This window comes from Malurus melanocephalus, unplaced genomic scaffold (assembly GCF_030028575.1).
Source record: "Malurus melanocephalus ecotype Western Australia unplaced genomic scaffold, MMel_1.1 scaffold_478, whole genome shotgun sequence".
NCBI classification, from domain to species: domain Eukaryota; kingdom Metazoa; phylum Chordata; class Aves; order Passeriformes; family Maluridae; genus Malurus; species Malurus melanocephalus.
In genome coordinates this window covers 406,816-423,440 of record NW_026623710.1, presented here as the reverse complement: position 1 = coordinate 423,440, position 16,625 = coordinate 406,816, and the positions used below count along the sequence as shown (strand labels likewise).

Here is a 16,625-nt window from a genome sequence, read left to right as displayed (position 1 = left end):
AGATCAGTGAATGGCTCTGTTTAAACTGCCAGATGCAAAGAGCGTTAGGAGGTGACCTAGCACCAGGTCTTGGTCCTGGGCCACAGCCACCTGCACCCAAACAGAAGACACCCATTCCATCCTCACCGGCTAAACAAACTCCCCAGCCACAGCCTGCACAAAAGAAAGATGTTACTCCAAAACCTGATCCTTCACAGTTAGCRGATTCWAAAAAACCTCCACCACAAAAAAAGCAAACWCCTTTGCCCGGGTCTCCCCCTGTAAAATCAAAACAACCCCGTGCAGAGCCCGCTGAGATCTCCCAGCAAACAGATACCACTCCAAAACCTGACCAGGTCAAGCCAACGCAGGCTGAAGAGAAACAAAAACAACCCAGTGCACAGAAGCCTACGGCAGACTCTGTATCTACCTCGGCAGCACCAGAGCAGAAACAGGACTTGGCAGGACCCAAACCGCCAGCTCAGCAGAAAGCAACAGACTCCCCAAAGCCATCACAGGACACAAAACCAGCTGGGGATAAACCAGATTCCAAACCTGTCCCACAAGTGTCCCGGCAGAAGTCAGATCCCAAACTTGCTCCTCAGCCTGGGGCTAGACCAGATGCTAAAGCTCAAAAGCCCGTTGAGCCAACACAAACAAAAGATGATCCTAAAAGGTTACCAACAAAACCATCCCCAAAGCCTGATACAAAACCAGCTCCCAAGGGCCCACAAGCAGGGRCAGGACCCAAACCAGGGCCAGCACAGCCGGCACCTCAGCCCCAGCCACCTCAGAAAACTCCAGAACAATCAAGGCGTTTCAGCCTTAATCTGGGAGGCCTCACTGATGCCCCAAAGCCTCAGCCTACAACACCACAAGAAACAGTTACTGGGAAACTCTTTGGATTYGGAGCTTCATTCTTCAGCCAGGCCTCAAATTTAATTTCCACAGCAGGTCAGCCAGGCTCTCAGACATCAGCTCCCCCTCCACCTGGTCCTGCAGCAAAGCAGCCCCAGCCTCCAGCCCCTCAAACAGCCCCCAAAGAGGCTGGTCAGGCTCAGCCTCTTCCAAAAGCTGCTSCTGTAAAGAAAGAAGCCAAGCCTGTTACAACTGAAAAATCAGAACCATCAAAAGTGGATAGTGGTTTAATTAAAGGATCTGATTCGGAGAAGAAGCCTGGTTTGGCTAAGGATGGCAAGCCTCAGGCTGCTGAAGCTAAGAAACCTGATGGGCTGCCAGAACMAGAGAAAGCCAGCCAGCCTGAAATGTCTTGTCCTCTTTGTAAAACTGGACTAAATATTGGTTCTAAGGATCCTCCCAACTTTAATACCTGCACAGAGTGCAAGAAAGTTGTGTGCAACCTCTGTGGATTTAACCCAATGCCGCACATAGCTGAGGTAAGGCCATGGAGTCTGTATTTACCCTGTGTTCCTACCTGCAGGCCTCCTGTGCTGTGGAGACATAAATAGCTGATTTTTGGCTATAAATTGTTAAGAAAATTTCTTGAACATTTCATCATCTGAGGTCTTTTAAGGTTAAGTGTCTGTGTTGTTTGAAGCTTAGTCTCTTGTCAGATAGTACTTCTGATGAATTTTTGGCATGTTAAGTTGGTGTGATATAGATGGTTACTAAGGCTTTGAGACATAAGCAGATATGGTTATGAACTCCTTTGAAACTGGTGCTACTATGACACAGCAAACTACGGTACTTTCAGTCTGTTGAAGGACAAGCTTCTTTTTCATGCAATTAATTGTTGTCTGTAACGTGTTCTTCTTTAATCAGTGCCTCTGATTCAAAAAGCTATTGAATGAAGGAATGTGTTAATGCTTAGTTATTGCCCTTCTCTCCCGTTTAATATATCCCTAACTTTATTCYATTAATCTCATTCTGGCTCTGGAGTCCTTGCATATGCTGATGSTGATTAGGAAGGTTGAAGTTTGAGTGATACCTGTGTGGTGAAAGATATAATTTCTTGGCGTGAACAATACAAGGCTCACAAAGTTACTTCATTCATTAAAGACTGTCACTTTGAAAGTGCTTTTCTTGTGATTGCCTGAGACAGCTACTTACATTTAAAAGAATTACATAACTTCTTTTCAACAGTTTCCTCACATTACATGTTTTTATTCCTTTCCCTGTGTAAATTTTTTYGACAAGGGGAGTGGAGCTTAATGGAAAGGTGGAAATACATCTTAMTTGCCCTATGAATTTGGCAAGTTTAATTCAATAGAAGCAGACCACCTAAAAATACTTGTGAGCATTTGAATTGTTTAAGTTGGTCTATGCAGCACATGGGAACTGTGGCTGTCAATGATCTGCTTTTGAAATCTGAATGAATAAATGACAAATGGATGCCAGGCTTAAAGATACCATAACTGCCTTAAGGTGAGAATAAATGTTGGAATAAATAGCACATTGCAGGGAAAATATTGCTGCGGCTGTTTGCATATGCTTTTTTTTGTGTATTATTTTCTGGAATATACTATAATTTGAGAGATCTTTGTCCTACTATAATAAGCACATTTTATCCAAAACGTGAATATGTTGTCAAATGTGTTTGTGGTCCTTTAGTGAGAAAGAAAGGTTTGAAAACAAGAGAAGATTGATCAGTGACTGAAAATTTGGATTCAATTGATTTTTAACATTGTTTATGAACTGAATACTGTCAAACACTCCCACTCCTTCATCATTGTCCAGTTGTGTGCATAAACACACACACACACACACACACACACACACACACACATACACACTTACATGGATTTAAATGTGAAAATGCATACGACTTTTTCCAGAGGCACTCTAGTATGCATACACAGAGTACCATGGAAACAAGATGTGTCAGTTCTGGTGAAACAATGCTCAAATGACAACTACGCAAGTGCCAGTGCATGACTTGAGTTCTTCAGAGTTGGCTTAGTTGTGATGGTGTGGGACTGCCTTGTGGTGTGTGAATGTGTTAGCTGGATTCCTTTTGGTGAAAATGAGAAGGCTGGTATTCTGTTTCTGTTTTTTTCACCACTCTTTTTGTTAGAAGATTCTATTTGTTTCTGGTCTTCAAAATATGCAGAGCTTGAAATGTGATTGGTTTTCTTTAGTCTGACTTCCTCATGCCTTTCTTTGTTTTTTTAGCTACTGCTTGCATTTTCTTCTTCCTTACACTACACATTTCCACCTCTGTCCACATTTTCTGTCTTGCCTTCTTTTTTCCATTCAGTTTTGCTAGAAAGTGGCAAGTGACTTTTCCTTCACAGTAGGAGGTGGTTTTCTTGGCTGAGGGCATCCTGACTTTCCTTTTCATAAAGACTGGACAGAGAGAAGAGGGAGCTCATCCTTTCATATCCCAAATGAGCTGTGTAAATAATGTATTTACCCTCAGAAAGCACTTCTGTCCCTGGATGGGCAGTATACAATATATACTTTTTGCATGACAGAAACATGATGGTGAGGAAATAGTTTATGCTCACTTGCATATTATTTTCCTCCACCATATTCTTCTAATGTATTTAGTACAGTCTTGGATGTTTTATTTATTTGTCTCTTTTTCTTTGGGGGTTAGAAATGTTTTTTAGAATTGGTCTTTCTACTTAATTCTTTTTTGTTCTACCTAATTCTTTTGTTCCTATATTCTACATTCAGATTAAAAAAAATATAATTCCAGAAGCTACATGCCCTCTTGGCCACAGAAGTGATTGTGGGTGAACAAACATAATGCATATCTTAGTTTTGCTTTGGGCCTACAGATGTATCGCTGTTGTTCTGAGAGTTGCTTATGTATTGTCTACATATTCATTCCTCACAAATGGCTGGAAATGAGTGGAGTCCCATGGGCACTTCCACCTTAAGATCTTGCAGCAGGGGGATTTTTTTCCAGCCAATGTTCTGCTGTGCTGCAGACATGGCTGAGAGTACTTTTAAGGGAAGAAAGTGATTTCTTGCAGTGGCAGTTATTCGTTCTTGCCTGTATGTGACAGAAWTAACTTTCAAAAAAGTCTTTCAGCTGTTGCAAACAGTCAGTCCTCTAATAACCCCTCTACTGCAGAAAACAGAACTAGACTCTTACCCAGTCAAAATCAACAATATACTGTTTACTTCAGTGAAATTGTTTTGATTTGTTCAAGCAGAGAACTAGGCTAGAATAAGTTTTCTTGAAATGAGCTGATTGTTCTTTTTCTCCCTGATTTGTTGATCCAACAGTCAAACAGTTATTTACTTAAATGCTAATTTATCCATGATGCAAACAGCCACAGAAGATTAAATAAATGACACTTGATAGATTTCAGAGACCCACAGGACCATGGGAGCCCTAGTGCATTAGCAAACTCCTTATTCTGCCATTTGCTCAATGGGGAGGAGAACTGTTTACCAGCTCTGTAATTAGCTTTCCAGCTCAGGTAGTTTGAAGCAGCTCTATTTTTAGCAACAAAGCACAAGATCACAACTGCTGAAGTCAGAAATGAAATGTGTGGCAACGACCATTTTGTGMATTTAAGACACAGTGAACTGTTCAGAATATTGAGCAGGAGCGGAGATGGTTGTCTGTAATGTAATTAAGTATGTCAAAGTCAGGAATATAGAACCTGTGATAAATTAATGCAGTAATAAAACATTTTTTAAAAAGATGGGTTAAAAAGCTGAACTAAGGAAAAATAAAATAATCCAGATTTTTATATTCTATATGGGCAATATCAAAGGATAAAATCTTAATAGGGTCATGTTATGAACAGAATGAGCTGAAAATGTGAAGTGTGTATGTGTGATCGTGCTAATGGATTTAATCTAATAGAACTGCCAGGATAAAAAAAAAGAAGCACTTTTTAGTCTACTGATAGCTATAAAATTACCTGGAAAGGTGCTAGGAAGTAAAGAATGTTCCATGTGTGAAATAAATTACTGGGGCTACAGAAAGGAGATAATTGTTTTGAATGATGGAGAAGGACAGGGAGGACTGGAGAAGGGCAGAAAAGATATATCTCTGAATTGCTATGGATTTTTTTGTTTGAAAAAGATATAATCTGTTAGAGATGTTATCAGAATTGATAATACAAAAAAAATTTAGAATTATGTTTCTTAATATGTTTATTATGGCACATATAGTCTGTATGAAATTGTTTTACATTGGTGGATATGATGGCAGGAATCTAATAAAGCTTGGTGGTTTCTGTCCAGTCTATATCCTTATCTTTAGATATCCTTATGATTTTTTTTAATATAGATATATAACTTGCCAAAAGAATTTTTAAGTTTTTCATATATATATATATATATAAGCACAATGCTATCAGTAAACTCCATGGCATTACCAGGTGAAAAATAGGGACCCTGGACTTCCAGTAGGAGCTTCTAGGAGTAGCAGTAAATAACGTTTTGGAACTGATATAAGGTGGACATGAAGGGAGAGATTTTGTRGTGGCATGGTGTCATATACCTGGGTATATCTTGGGTTCTTCTACCTGCTCCCAAAATCCTGCAGAAAGGGTGCTGGCACAGGTGAGTGAGCACCCAGTGTGAATAAATCTGCTAGATTCTGGTTTTCCAAGACTTCCCTGATAAGTGAAATGGAGAGAGGCCCTGAGCAAGTGTGGCCTGATATTCAAGCTTCAAAAGTAGGCTTTAAAATATAATTTAACCCTCCCACCCAAAACCTATATTAAGTGAATCAAACACAGCTATTGAATGCCCAAATGTGCTTTGGACTTCTTAAGACAAGTGTGCAGCTTATTATAAACTAATAATCCATCTATTATTCTAATGAAAACCCCTAAAATAGTTTACTGCATCATCTGAGGTGACACCCATTKCCTATCTTTAATTAATTAACAGCTCTGTACTGTCATGTATTTCCTACTTGAAAAGCTCAGACCACTCTGCAAACTGGCAGGTTTAACTCCTATAAGAAATTCCTGTCTTCTCCCTTATGTTTGGTGATGAGTTGTTTTGGAAACAGATGGTGTCTGGGAAACAGTGAAGAAGAATTTGCAGTAAAGATACAAAGAGAAAAACAATCACTCCTTTCAGTTGCATAATTTATCTTCTCTGCTTCTTCCCTCTCCCTTTAAAGATCCTTTTAAAATTTTGATTGCAAGAAAGTGAATGCTATTACTGTTTAATAAAGTAAATAAATAATACAGAACATAATAGGCTGAAACAATGTACTCCCTAACATTTATGGAAATKATATCCATTAAATGATAATTCTTTATAATTGAGAAAATATTAAACTAATTATTATTTTGAAAGATAAAATATGGCATTGAAAAACAGAGTGCATTTTAGATGATCAAAACCCCACTATATTTCTTGACTATTCGAATGAAATTAATTTCACTCTAAATTAGGTATCCTACTTTTCTGTTTAAGTTAATCAATATGCATAATAGAAAAAAAAAATTAAAGTGGAAATATTTTTCAAAGCAGAATGAATCACCTCTTTGATTTTTTCTATAAAGCACATGTATTGTGTATACATGAATGGGAGGGCTAATATGGAATTACTCTGGATGTTTAGTAAAAATTAAACACAAATAAATATTTTTTTAAAAAATAATACCTGAATTCACTTTTTAAATAAGGCTGAAGAGCTTAAGCTCTAACAGAGTTAGATTTCTGGTATTCACATTTGCAGAGGTATTTAAATACTTAAAGACAGACAGATACTTTAAGGATGTTAGGAACTTGTGTCCTTCTCTGGTGCCTCAGCTAAAGCTGTGTTCCAAAAAACCCAGCTTTGACCTGATAATTTTACAGAGGCCTGAACTTCTGTCTTCTGCACATGGCTCAAGCTGTTCATTTTGGGCAGTGTCTAACTTCTTTTTAAGCCGCTTTGGAGTCCAGACATGGAAATTTCTTTTGGGGTCTGATTTTGGTGTGTCTTTGAGAATAGTTCAACCAGAGGCAGTAGTGCTTGGTATGAGACATACCAGCTGCAGTTCCAATAATAATAATAATAATAATAATAATAATAATAATAATAATAATAATAATAATTAGAATTAGAATTCTCATGGTCAAGTGTGATGTGGTGGTGGTTTGCCAAGTTTATTTGTTCTTCAATGGTATTATATGCAAAATTCAAATCTACAAATAGGCATGGGACTTGGGGACTCATCCTTAGCTCATGCCTGTTGCTGCCATGGTACAGCCAARCTTCTTGCCTCCCAATTTTCTCCAAGACCCCAAGAGTCTACACTCAAGTTTCAACAAAGTGGACCACTTTATCCAGATAACCTATTCAGTAGATGTTCTGTGATGGATTTGTTTAAATTTCCCATAGCTTTCTCTGAACAAATGTCCTGCAGTTCAGTAGAGCTGCTTGGTCTGGAGCAAATTATACATGAATGCAGTTTCATTTTTTGGCAGTCAGGTTTTGATGGTTTTTTCTAAAYGTGATCTTGGGACAATATTTGAAAGCAAGGCAGCTTGGATCTCCACAGTTATTAGTCAAGGCATTAGTTACAAGACTGCATTCTTGTTAATTTTCATTTTCAGTATTTATGACCATAAAATTAGGTTTTGTTTTTTCCCCACTGAAATTAAATTCAAGGAGTGAAGATTGGTCTCATTGCTCAAAGTAATAGTGTGACCTTTGGAGTGACTAATACCATGATTAATTGCCTGCTATTTGTTTTCTTTATTCTACTCTCTAAAAGTTTCCAAATTACCTCTCTGAACAAAGACCTCCATTGAAACCAACAATGAGATATAGACATAAAGCCATGTAGGGCCAGATGGCTTTTATTAACGCTGGTAATGGCCATTGATGGTGTGAAATCCAAAGGGATGTCTACTGCAGCACTGCTGCTGGCRCACAGCTCCTGTCTATCTGGCTATTCTTCATCCACTTGGAATTAATTTGCAATGAATTCTTTCCTTACATAAATTTATTCCACCTTAGATGCCTTTGCATTTTTGAAAGATAAAATWCTTAGGTGAGTGGTTAATCCAGAGCTTTCAGTATTGTTGATTCTTGTGTGWGTTCTATTTTACTCCTGTGCAGATAGTTTATAGACTAGTGCATTAGAGACAGTCAAGCTGCAGTCACAAATCTAAAACAGATTATCAGGAAAATTACTGACCTGGCCTCGAGCCAGGTGATTTTCTCCTCTGTTACTTCATTAGAAATTTGGTTGGTGTCCCATTATCAAATGAGGAAGAAGCTACGTTTTGAAAGTTAAGCTGGTATTAATTGTTTGWATTTATCTACTCAACTTTATGTTAGTAATTTGAAGGGAATTTATTGAGACAAAGGTATTTCATGTTTTTCTCTTCCATTACAGAAAAATATGGTTTTTTTCATTTTTTATTGAGAAAAATATTGCCTAATTTAGGGACTTTAAATTGTTATTAGTTAATTTCAATATAAGACCCAATGACCCACTTCCAGATTTTCTTACACAGACAAAATGTAATGTCTGCTAAGTGCCTCAGTTTCTTTTCTTTCTTTTTCTTTTTCTTTTTCTTTTTTTCTTTTTTTTTTTTTGGTTTGTTTTTTTTTTTTTTTTTTTTTTTTTTTTTTTTTTTTTTTTTTGTTTGTTTGTTTTTTGTTTTCTTGCCCAGGCAAGACATTACATAGTATCTGATCACATGAATGATATATGGAGACATTTTCATAACTTGTGTGGCCATAAAAATATAAACAATTTGGCTTTTTGTAAAAACCCTAACATAGTTTTGGTGTTCTGATAGATTCCCTATAGGGAGGAGTTTCAAATTAAATTTTTAATATTCCTGGAATATGGATAGCTGGTGCTCTTCCAAGGAACAAATGCTATAATAGCATTTTGAAAAATATCTGATAGTTTTACTTATCTGCAACCAGGATATTTTTACCTGAATATTTGTTACTGTGATTGACTGAAGTAGGACTGATAGGTATTGTAGTATTAATAAAATTCTGAGAAGACAGTATTCTGTCAATTAAAACATTTGCATGCATTTTGTGATCTCATTTCTTGAAGAATAAAGCTATTTATATTAAAGAAGTTAAGYTCCAATTCTTGCATATGTTAAAAAWTTCATGTAATATTCCTGCTGACCAAAAGCTGAATGTTTGTCGCACCACAACAGCATCTTAAAAGAAGGGTCAACATTTAACACAAAGAAATTCTAAAAAACACTTGTTTGCTACTACTGTGGGGAGATTTTAAACTTAATCGAATAGCATGAGCATAATCAAACTAATTTTGCARCTAATTTTAACTGTTTACAAGAAGTGTGACCAGCTGTAAAAATAAACCTTCATAGGTAAAGGAAGAGAAGAAATGAGCAAGTGGGAGCACTTACCTGATTTCTGTTTGTATTCTACACATCAATATTTCTCCYGGAGTAATGGAAAGAATGTGTCATTTGAGGAGACAGTGACCAGTARTTATTTTTAGTAATTCTGAAACACATATAGTTCAGTGGACCAGAATGAGAACAAACCTGGCTTTAGATTTAATGTTATTTATCTATTAAATTGATTTCTCTAGTATTACTACGAGTAAAGATGAGGGCTGAGGGGAACCTAAGCCATTATATCGTAGTGGAAAGGCGATTAGATTCATGCCAGTAAGCTGCTGGAGATGCTGTCTAGCAGCATTTCAAACAGGAGGTCACAGACTGATGTTGAAGACGGGGATTAGCTGCTGCTGTAATATTCTGCCTGAATTTTGCACAAAATAYTGTTTAGTTTGGGGGAAGGGGGAAGAATATACATTTTTGCATCACTATAAATAAAATGTAAGAACCAGTAGGCCGTATCAGACCAGAACACTCGCTGAGAAGGATGATGAGGTGTATTATTTTTCCATCTGTGTTTTGRAGGTTAATGAAATTACTCAGACAGTGAGGTAACTTAGGCTTCTAAGGACAAGACTTGAAAGACCATCTGGTGGTCTTCTGTTTTTAGTATTTCTAGGTTAGTAAATTTCTTTGTTGTCATTGGGTTTTATTTTTGTTTTCCCTTTTTTTTTTTCCTTAGCAAACAGCCCTCACATTGGAAATGGTCCAGTTGTCATGTACAGAGATTACATGTCCTTATGTATACTATTTTAATGCATTTAGTTACTTTTTTGAGAAGATTTTGTGGTTACCTGAAAAACTGGGCAGCTGCAGATGTTTTTGGTTTTTTATTTGCTTTGYTTGTTTTTTATTTTGGKKTTTTTTTTGTTTGTTTTGAGATTTCTGGCCATTTTYCTGACATCAGTAAGGCGCATATTGTTGTGATTTGTTTGGTTTTACACAGGCATTCTCATAATTGCACACATTTGCAAATACCGGAGTACACTGAAGATGTTGACATAATTCTGATCTTCATCAGTAGTTGTCAATACAAATATCTGATTTTTTTTGAAGTGCCATTTCTGTAATTGATCTTAAATTTTGTATCTCCGTTTTTATTTGAGAAGAAAAATACATATTTCTTTCCRCTGTCGAAAAGCTCTTAGCTATTGTCTTCAGGATATTAGTTAGTAACTACATTTTTGTACATTTAAAGCATGATGCTAAATTCTTAACTGTCTAGAAAAGCTGTCAGAGATGCCTGTTCCTGTTCCTCACCCTCCCTTAAACAAACATACCAACTCTTAAATGTCTGTATAAATATTATTTTCCCACAGCAATTCATGAAATATTGAACTCTGACMTAGTAAGAAAACCAGCCTGGGCACATAACCAACTTTAGATGCTCTCTTTTTACTTTGGAAATACAGTAGGAGAAAATCTGGAATATTTGAAATACTCTTATTTCTTAAATGTTTTTGTATTAAAATATGCACTAAATTTTTTGTTTGCTCAGTCAAATTGACACTGAAAAGTGGCTTAAAGTTTCAACATATTCTACCTTCTGGCTCTTTCTGGTGTTTCATAAMAGTTTTTCTATTTTTCTTTTAAAATCAGAAATGGACATTTGATTAAAGTTTCAGCACTATCTCTAAAAATATTTAGATTTTTGTAAAGCTTAATTTTAACTATAGAAAGACAAGAACTCAGAATAAAACCAAATTATGCTTCATTTTTCTTTTTTTAAGTGCAATGTATTTCCTGCTCAATGTGGCTCCAGATTGATGTTATGGTRTGACATTTGTAAGACTGAGAAAGTGTAGGCTTTGTACTCATTACAGARCAAGTTCAACAGGACTGCCTCTTTCTGTGTGTGCACCTTTGCGCTGACCTGCAATGCACTTCTGTTTTTTCCTGAATCAGTCTGAGCTAAGAACACTTGTATTGTGCTGTGTAGTGAATTTTTAAAGTTATGTGCTCAGTAGAGCTGGGACTCAATTATTCTGTTATCCCAGAYCTCTAAAGAAGAAGAGAGGTGCCATTTTTCTTCTATAGCACCAATCAGCAGAAGGATGTCCTGATCAAAACATGATCTCCCGTTTGATTTGGAATCTTTTAAAATACTTTAACTGCGCTGCTTCTTTTCTGGACCTGTAAGGATTTTGTTAGTGCTCTGTCACCCTTCAAGTGTCAAATCTGGTCAGTGTATTTTTTGTGAGGTGCAATGAACATACATTGTAGCTAAAGGAACTTGTCTTGGAATCCATAATGTTTTATAATTATATAGATATAATAGATATAATTAGAGGCTTCAGTGAAATTCTTACTTGTCTCCACCCTTCCTTTCTTTTGTATGCTATTGATAACTGCAAGATTCCGCTTTAATATTGTGAATGGGCTTATTAGGTGTTGGCCTAATGTATGATGCAGTTTCCCTGATGAGTTSCTTAGCCACATTTGAGTCTGGTCCTTGTCTTTCCAAGATGAAATGAAAGTATATTTGATGTTGTATCTGTTTGTCTTTAGTACCTGTAATGGGCAAGGTGAAGCTCYCTCTACTTACAAACCACAATAGATYATCCTGGCCAAATCCCTGACCAAAGCAGGGTCAGTTGGAGGAGGTTTCTTAGGGACAGTTAGTGTTTGAGTAGTTCCAGATTTGGAGATGGCAAMCTTTTTAGACAAACTTTGGCCACCTTCCTTTCTTTTTCCTTTTTAAGTRTTTTCCTAAATGAATATTTCTTTGCAAATAAACTTAAGTGAATAAATGGAGTGCCTAATATTTGAATTTATGATCATTTGAAATTTTGTCCGTTCATTGGATGCCATTAAAGTCAGTCTCCTTCTTTTCACTCTCCTCCAGTGATTTTGTACACACTGAGACAACCTTCCTGAGCCTTCTTTTCAGGCTTCTCTTTTCCAGTGCTAGTTCTCTCACATTCTCCTTCTATGAGTGATACTCCAGTCCCTTAATTGTGTTCATGACCCTTTACTGGACTTTTTATTTTTACTTCCATGTCTCTACTTTATTGGAAAGCCAAGAACCAGACAAAGAACTCTCCCACCAGAACAGAGTATGGGGGGATAATCACCTCTCTAGACCTGTTAGCTATGCTCCTAATAAAGACAGTCCAGGATGCTGCAAATCTTCCAGCATGGCTTTTATCCAATGCCTCCCCTTATTTTCATACAATTCTCAAGAGTACAGAACACACATGTTGTGACTTACAGCATCATGGCAGCAGRGTGAAGCACTTGACTATAAACACAACTTAAAGATATTATTGAAAGTGACAGGGTCCAGAGGAAACACAGATCAGTCCATGCTAAGGGATACTAACTCCAAACTGGTCATTAATCACAGTACATCAGTGATTTTCACACAGACAGTTATTCTAGATAGTGTAGATTTCGGATTACTGTGATATATCTACAAAATATATCCTAGCAGATCTTCTCCATGGCAGGTATATTTTGACTTCTCCAAGTTATATTAACAGGTTCAACAATAAAAGGTATAGATACTCTTTTGGAGGAGAGGAATGGTTAGGAGAAAATTCAAGCTAAAATTTCATAGGATGTTCCAAGAGTTGAACTTTGACCTGATCTGAATGTCTGCAATATTTATATTTGAATCAGTTCAGCTAAATACATCTTTCTGCTTTCCCCTCCTCTTACATAAATTTCCTATCCATATATTCTGAAAGTGTTGTTGTTTGTATTTCAAATTATGCTATTTTTTCTATTAACTGTGGGTCTTCTTTGTCTTGTCATCTTTTACATTAAAGATTTTTTTTTAAAGTATCTTTTTTTGCTTCAAGGCAGTGGAGGAGAAAAAAATGGAGGGTTAATGCGGTAACTTCATTAGTTAGTGGCTGGTTTTCCATTTCAGAACTTCTGTTATTGCATCTTGAACCAGTATATGCATTTTCTAAAGTGCAAGGCTTAAAAAACTCTGTGATTTACAGGGCTTTGAAGTACACTGCAATGAAAATTTGTTCAGTAATTATGTATTTTCTGAATCTCTATGCACGTGAAAACAGTTAATCCCTATGTTCCAATAGGATTTATGAGGTGTTTCAGGCTCCTAAAAAATAATTTGTTTGGATGACATATCCATATAGAATTAATGATTCATTACAAGCACATAAGCTATATTTTTTTATCTAAACTTGTTATTCAAATATAAGTAGTTATTTGCCTTTTAGATCCAGGGATATGACATCAGAAATGATGTGTTATCACTACAATGAAATTCTACAAGAGCATATATTATAAATTCATAATTAGTAGCTAACAATTATTGATATATTATAATTATAACAGGAATCAGGATGAAATTTTTGGGTCTTCATGAGCATGCAGGATATAATTTTCAGAGCATGTCAAGGAAAAATTTCTCTAATTTTCTTTCTGAATCCAAGGCTGTGACAGTGATTGCATTTCTTGGATGACCTTTGCCCCTCAGTTTGCTTTATTCCCATTGACTCATTTTGTCCTTATGACTTGGATTAATTCTGTGTGCATTACGGGGTATTAATATACTTTTAAATTAGTTTCCCGTTGCTTGCATAGATTGTATAAAATGTGGCCTCATAGTCTATGAAATCATTGAACAATGCACTGAAAAGCATTCAATTCCTTTTAGTACTAAAGTTTGTATGTCTGCAGTAGAAAACAGCAGAAATCAAGGTGTCCTTGCAATGACAATTCAGTTTCCYCTGCACAGCTTCTTCTCTTTATGCATTGGAATCTTATTTACGCAACCCCTCATTAAAAAGGAAAAGGAATGCCAGTACATTGACACTGTTTTAAGAAGGTCACACTGAATTTTTAAGTTCAAAGTATGTACTTGCTGATAAAGTGGGGTCAGGTACTAGTAGTTGGAAACTATTCATTCCCCTGGCACACCTTCTAAGACCTTTCACATTTTTGAATGTACCTTACGTGGGCAGTTTCTGTTCACATAAAAATATTTATGTCTGCTKGCAGGTCTCATCTGCTGTTTCCTTGGCATCACTTATTTCTCCATGCTTGACTTCAAGTTTGTTGTACTAAATCTGTGTGAGAGAAGATACATCTTGAATTTTGTGTTTGAAACACWAGTATGCTATAGTATCACTCTCTTCTCTCCACGTTTTATTTTCAGCCATTTAAAGCAGTGGTTCATACTGCGTTTTCCACTTGATAGTGGAGTTAAATGTRTGAACATGATATTTAACTTCCAAAAAGATCCATTTTTTAAAACATTAGGAGAAATGAAAAAAGGCAAGTAGAAAGAAGATGCTGACAGAAAGATGATGATTTGCAAGTAAGTGCAATAAAAACTARTAAGTCCAGTTAGCAAAAGTGTATTTCCTTCCAGTTATATTCCTTATWTCTCCTGAATGTACCAAACCAGAAGGCAGTGCTTCAGCATGGCAGAATATGGCAGATGGAATTATTTCATGCAAGTATTAAAAAGAAGGGCTCTGCATTTTCTGTGTCATGATTTAGTTTTGGGCTTCAGTCCCTATGCTGTCTATTCTTAGCATCATAAACCATAATGGAAGTATTTAGAGATCCAAATGCATAGATTCATGCTGTATATCACTTCCTTATGTATCTGCAGATGGTGCRTATATTTTTGTATATTGGATTTTATGGTGGTTAGAATACATTTGATGGGGTAAATGTAGGGGAGTGCAAAGATTCATTGCAAGTGATTCATTCAAAGACTTGTATGACTTTTGAAAGCCATTTGGTTTCARTGAAGACTCTGAATCATTACCTTGCTTCTTTTCAACTTTGATGATTTTTTTCCTTGTTCAGTCAGAAAGGGTGCATGTCTGATCTATTAAATGTTCAAATGCTTGATGTTAAAGCATTTATCTATATACAAGTAGAATAAAATCAAGTAAGACCTTGTAGTGCATAGAAAGGGAATACAGGAGGTCCATTTTTCAAAGGTTTCTGATTCAGACCCCAGAWGAGCACTCAAATGTAATTCCAAGTGAGGCAAGTGAAAGCAGTGTATGTTTGAATTATGCATGACCTGCAAATATAAAGGCAGAAAGTCATGCAGACTTAGTCACAGGAATGGATTTCAATGATCAGTCGCAAGTTAATCAATGAAGTTTATCAGGTTTTTTTCCCTGGTCTCAGTGAAGTTTAAAAGTTATGAAGTTCTCAAACTCAGTTCTTGAGGACAGTCTTTCCAGTTTTTAAAAATTCTTCCCACAGGAAGCTACTAAAAGGGAACGATGAGTCTGTAAGTTCTATATGGAGAGTTCTCACCAAGAGAATTGTCTTAATTTTTGCAGTGGCCTTCATTCTTCATCACAGGTGGAAAAATTATGGAACCAATGGCTTGTAAACTAGACAGATGTGTTTAAGGAAAGGGAAAGCACAGCACAAGTAATTTCTTGTCCATCTGTGGTTCCATGAGAAGRAGATGCACTTTGCCCATGCCAGAGCTGCACAGCACCTACTCTTGTGACAGCTGTCTGTCAGCATAATCCTGTTAAGCTGACTGAAGTTATGTGGAAGGTGAGATATGGGAAGGAGTTACAAGACAGAGATGTCWTTAAGAAGAAAGGCACCTCAAAATTAATCAAATAGCAAACATAAATGCAATTTTCCTTGATTTATTTCTCAAGAGTTGATGGAAATGAGTCTGATTTCAGAGAGGCTGGCATTGCTCAATCAGAATCGTGTAGCAACTGTTCAAATCAATAGAAATATGTTTCTTGGTTTTAGCAGATAGTGTTGTCTGACAGGATGTGACTATAATAAGTCGGCCTTAAGAACTAACAGCAGCAGAACTAAATGCCAGTTTCTGTCTCTGGGGATATATTTTCATGGTGGCATTTAGGATTTTATAGATTCATCTTCTAAACTGATTAGCTAAGTGAGAAACTTTGGCTCTCATTAGTAGTTATTTCCAGATATGTTCAGAGATATAGCACTAGAACCCTAAACATTACTTTACCAGGCTTAGAAGGATTTTCAGGAAATTTCAGAAACTCACATTTCAAGCCTTAGTCTTGCAAGTAAAAAATTTTCACATGAATAAACTGATCTCCTTCAGCCTTCTGGTTATGGGTAGCGTGCTGCTGTGCCCAAATTCTTTTGAAAGAGTGACATTCTACAAGGAGATCCGTTTGCTTGATTGAACTTTTCAAAGAGAAAGAGAAAGCTTATAAAGAAAGTAGGTGACAAATTTCATTCTTCTTGAGTAAAGACCATTATGATGAATGAAATCTTTTAAGAAGGTGACTAATGTGGTGCAATCATTTAAAGTGATGCATGCTGGTTTTTCTTGGTACTTCTCTATGTGCATGGATGTGGAAGTTTGAAAATATGTAATTGGTTTGTGATTAGAAACTTTAGTCATATACCCACAA

The 16,625-nt window shown here is 36.4% G+C and overlaps 1 protein-coding gene across 1 annotated transcript in view; it reads left to right on the top strand.

Annotated features, from left to right (window-relative positions):
• The window catches only part of PCLO (piccolo presynaptic cytomatrix protein), a 316,269-nt gene that overhangs the window by 18,434 nt on the left and 281,210 nt on the right, over nt 1-16,625 (top strand). Inside the window, exon 3 of the mRNA XM_057380904.1 lies at nt 3-1,376. Coding sequence (XP_057236887.1) covers nt 3-1,376 — 1,374 coding nt within the window. The remainder of the gene's footprint in view (nt 1-2; nt 1,377-16,625) is intronic.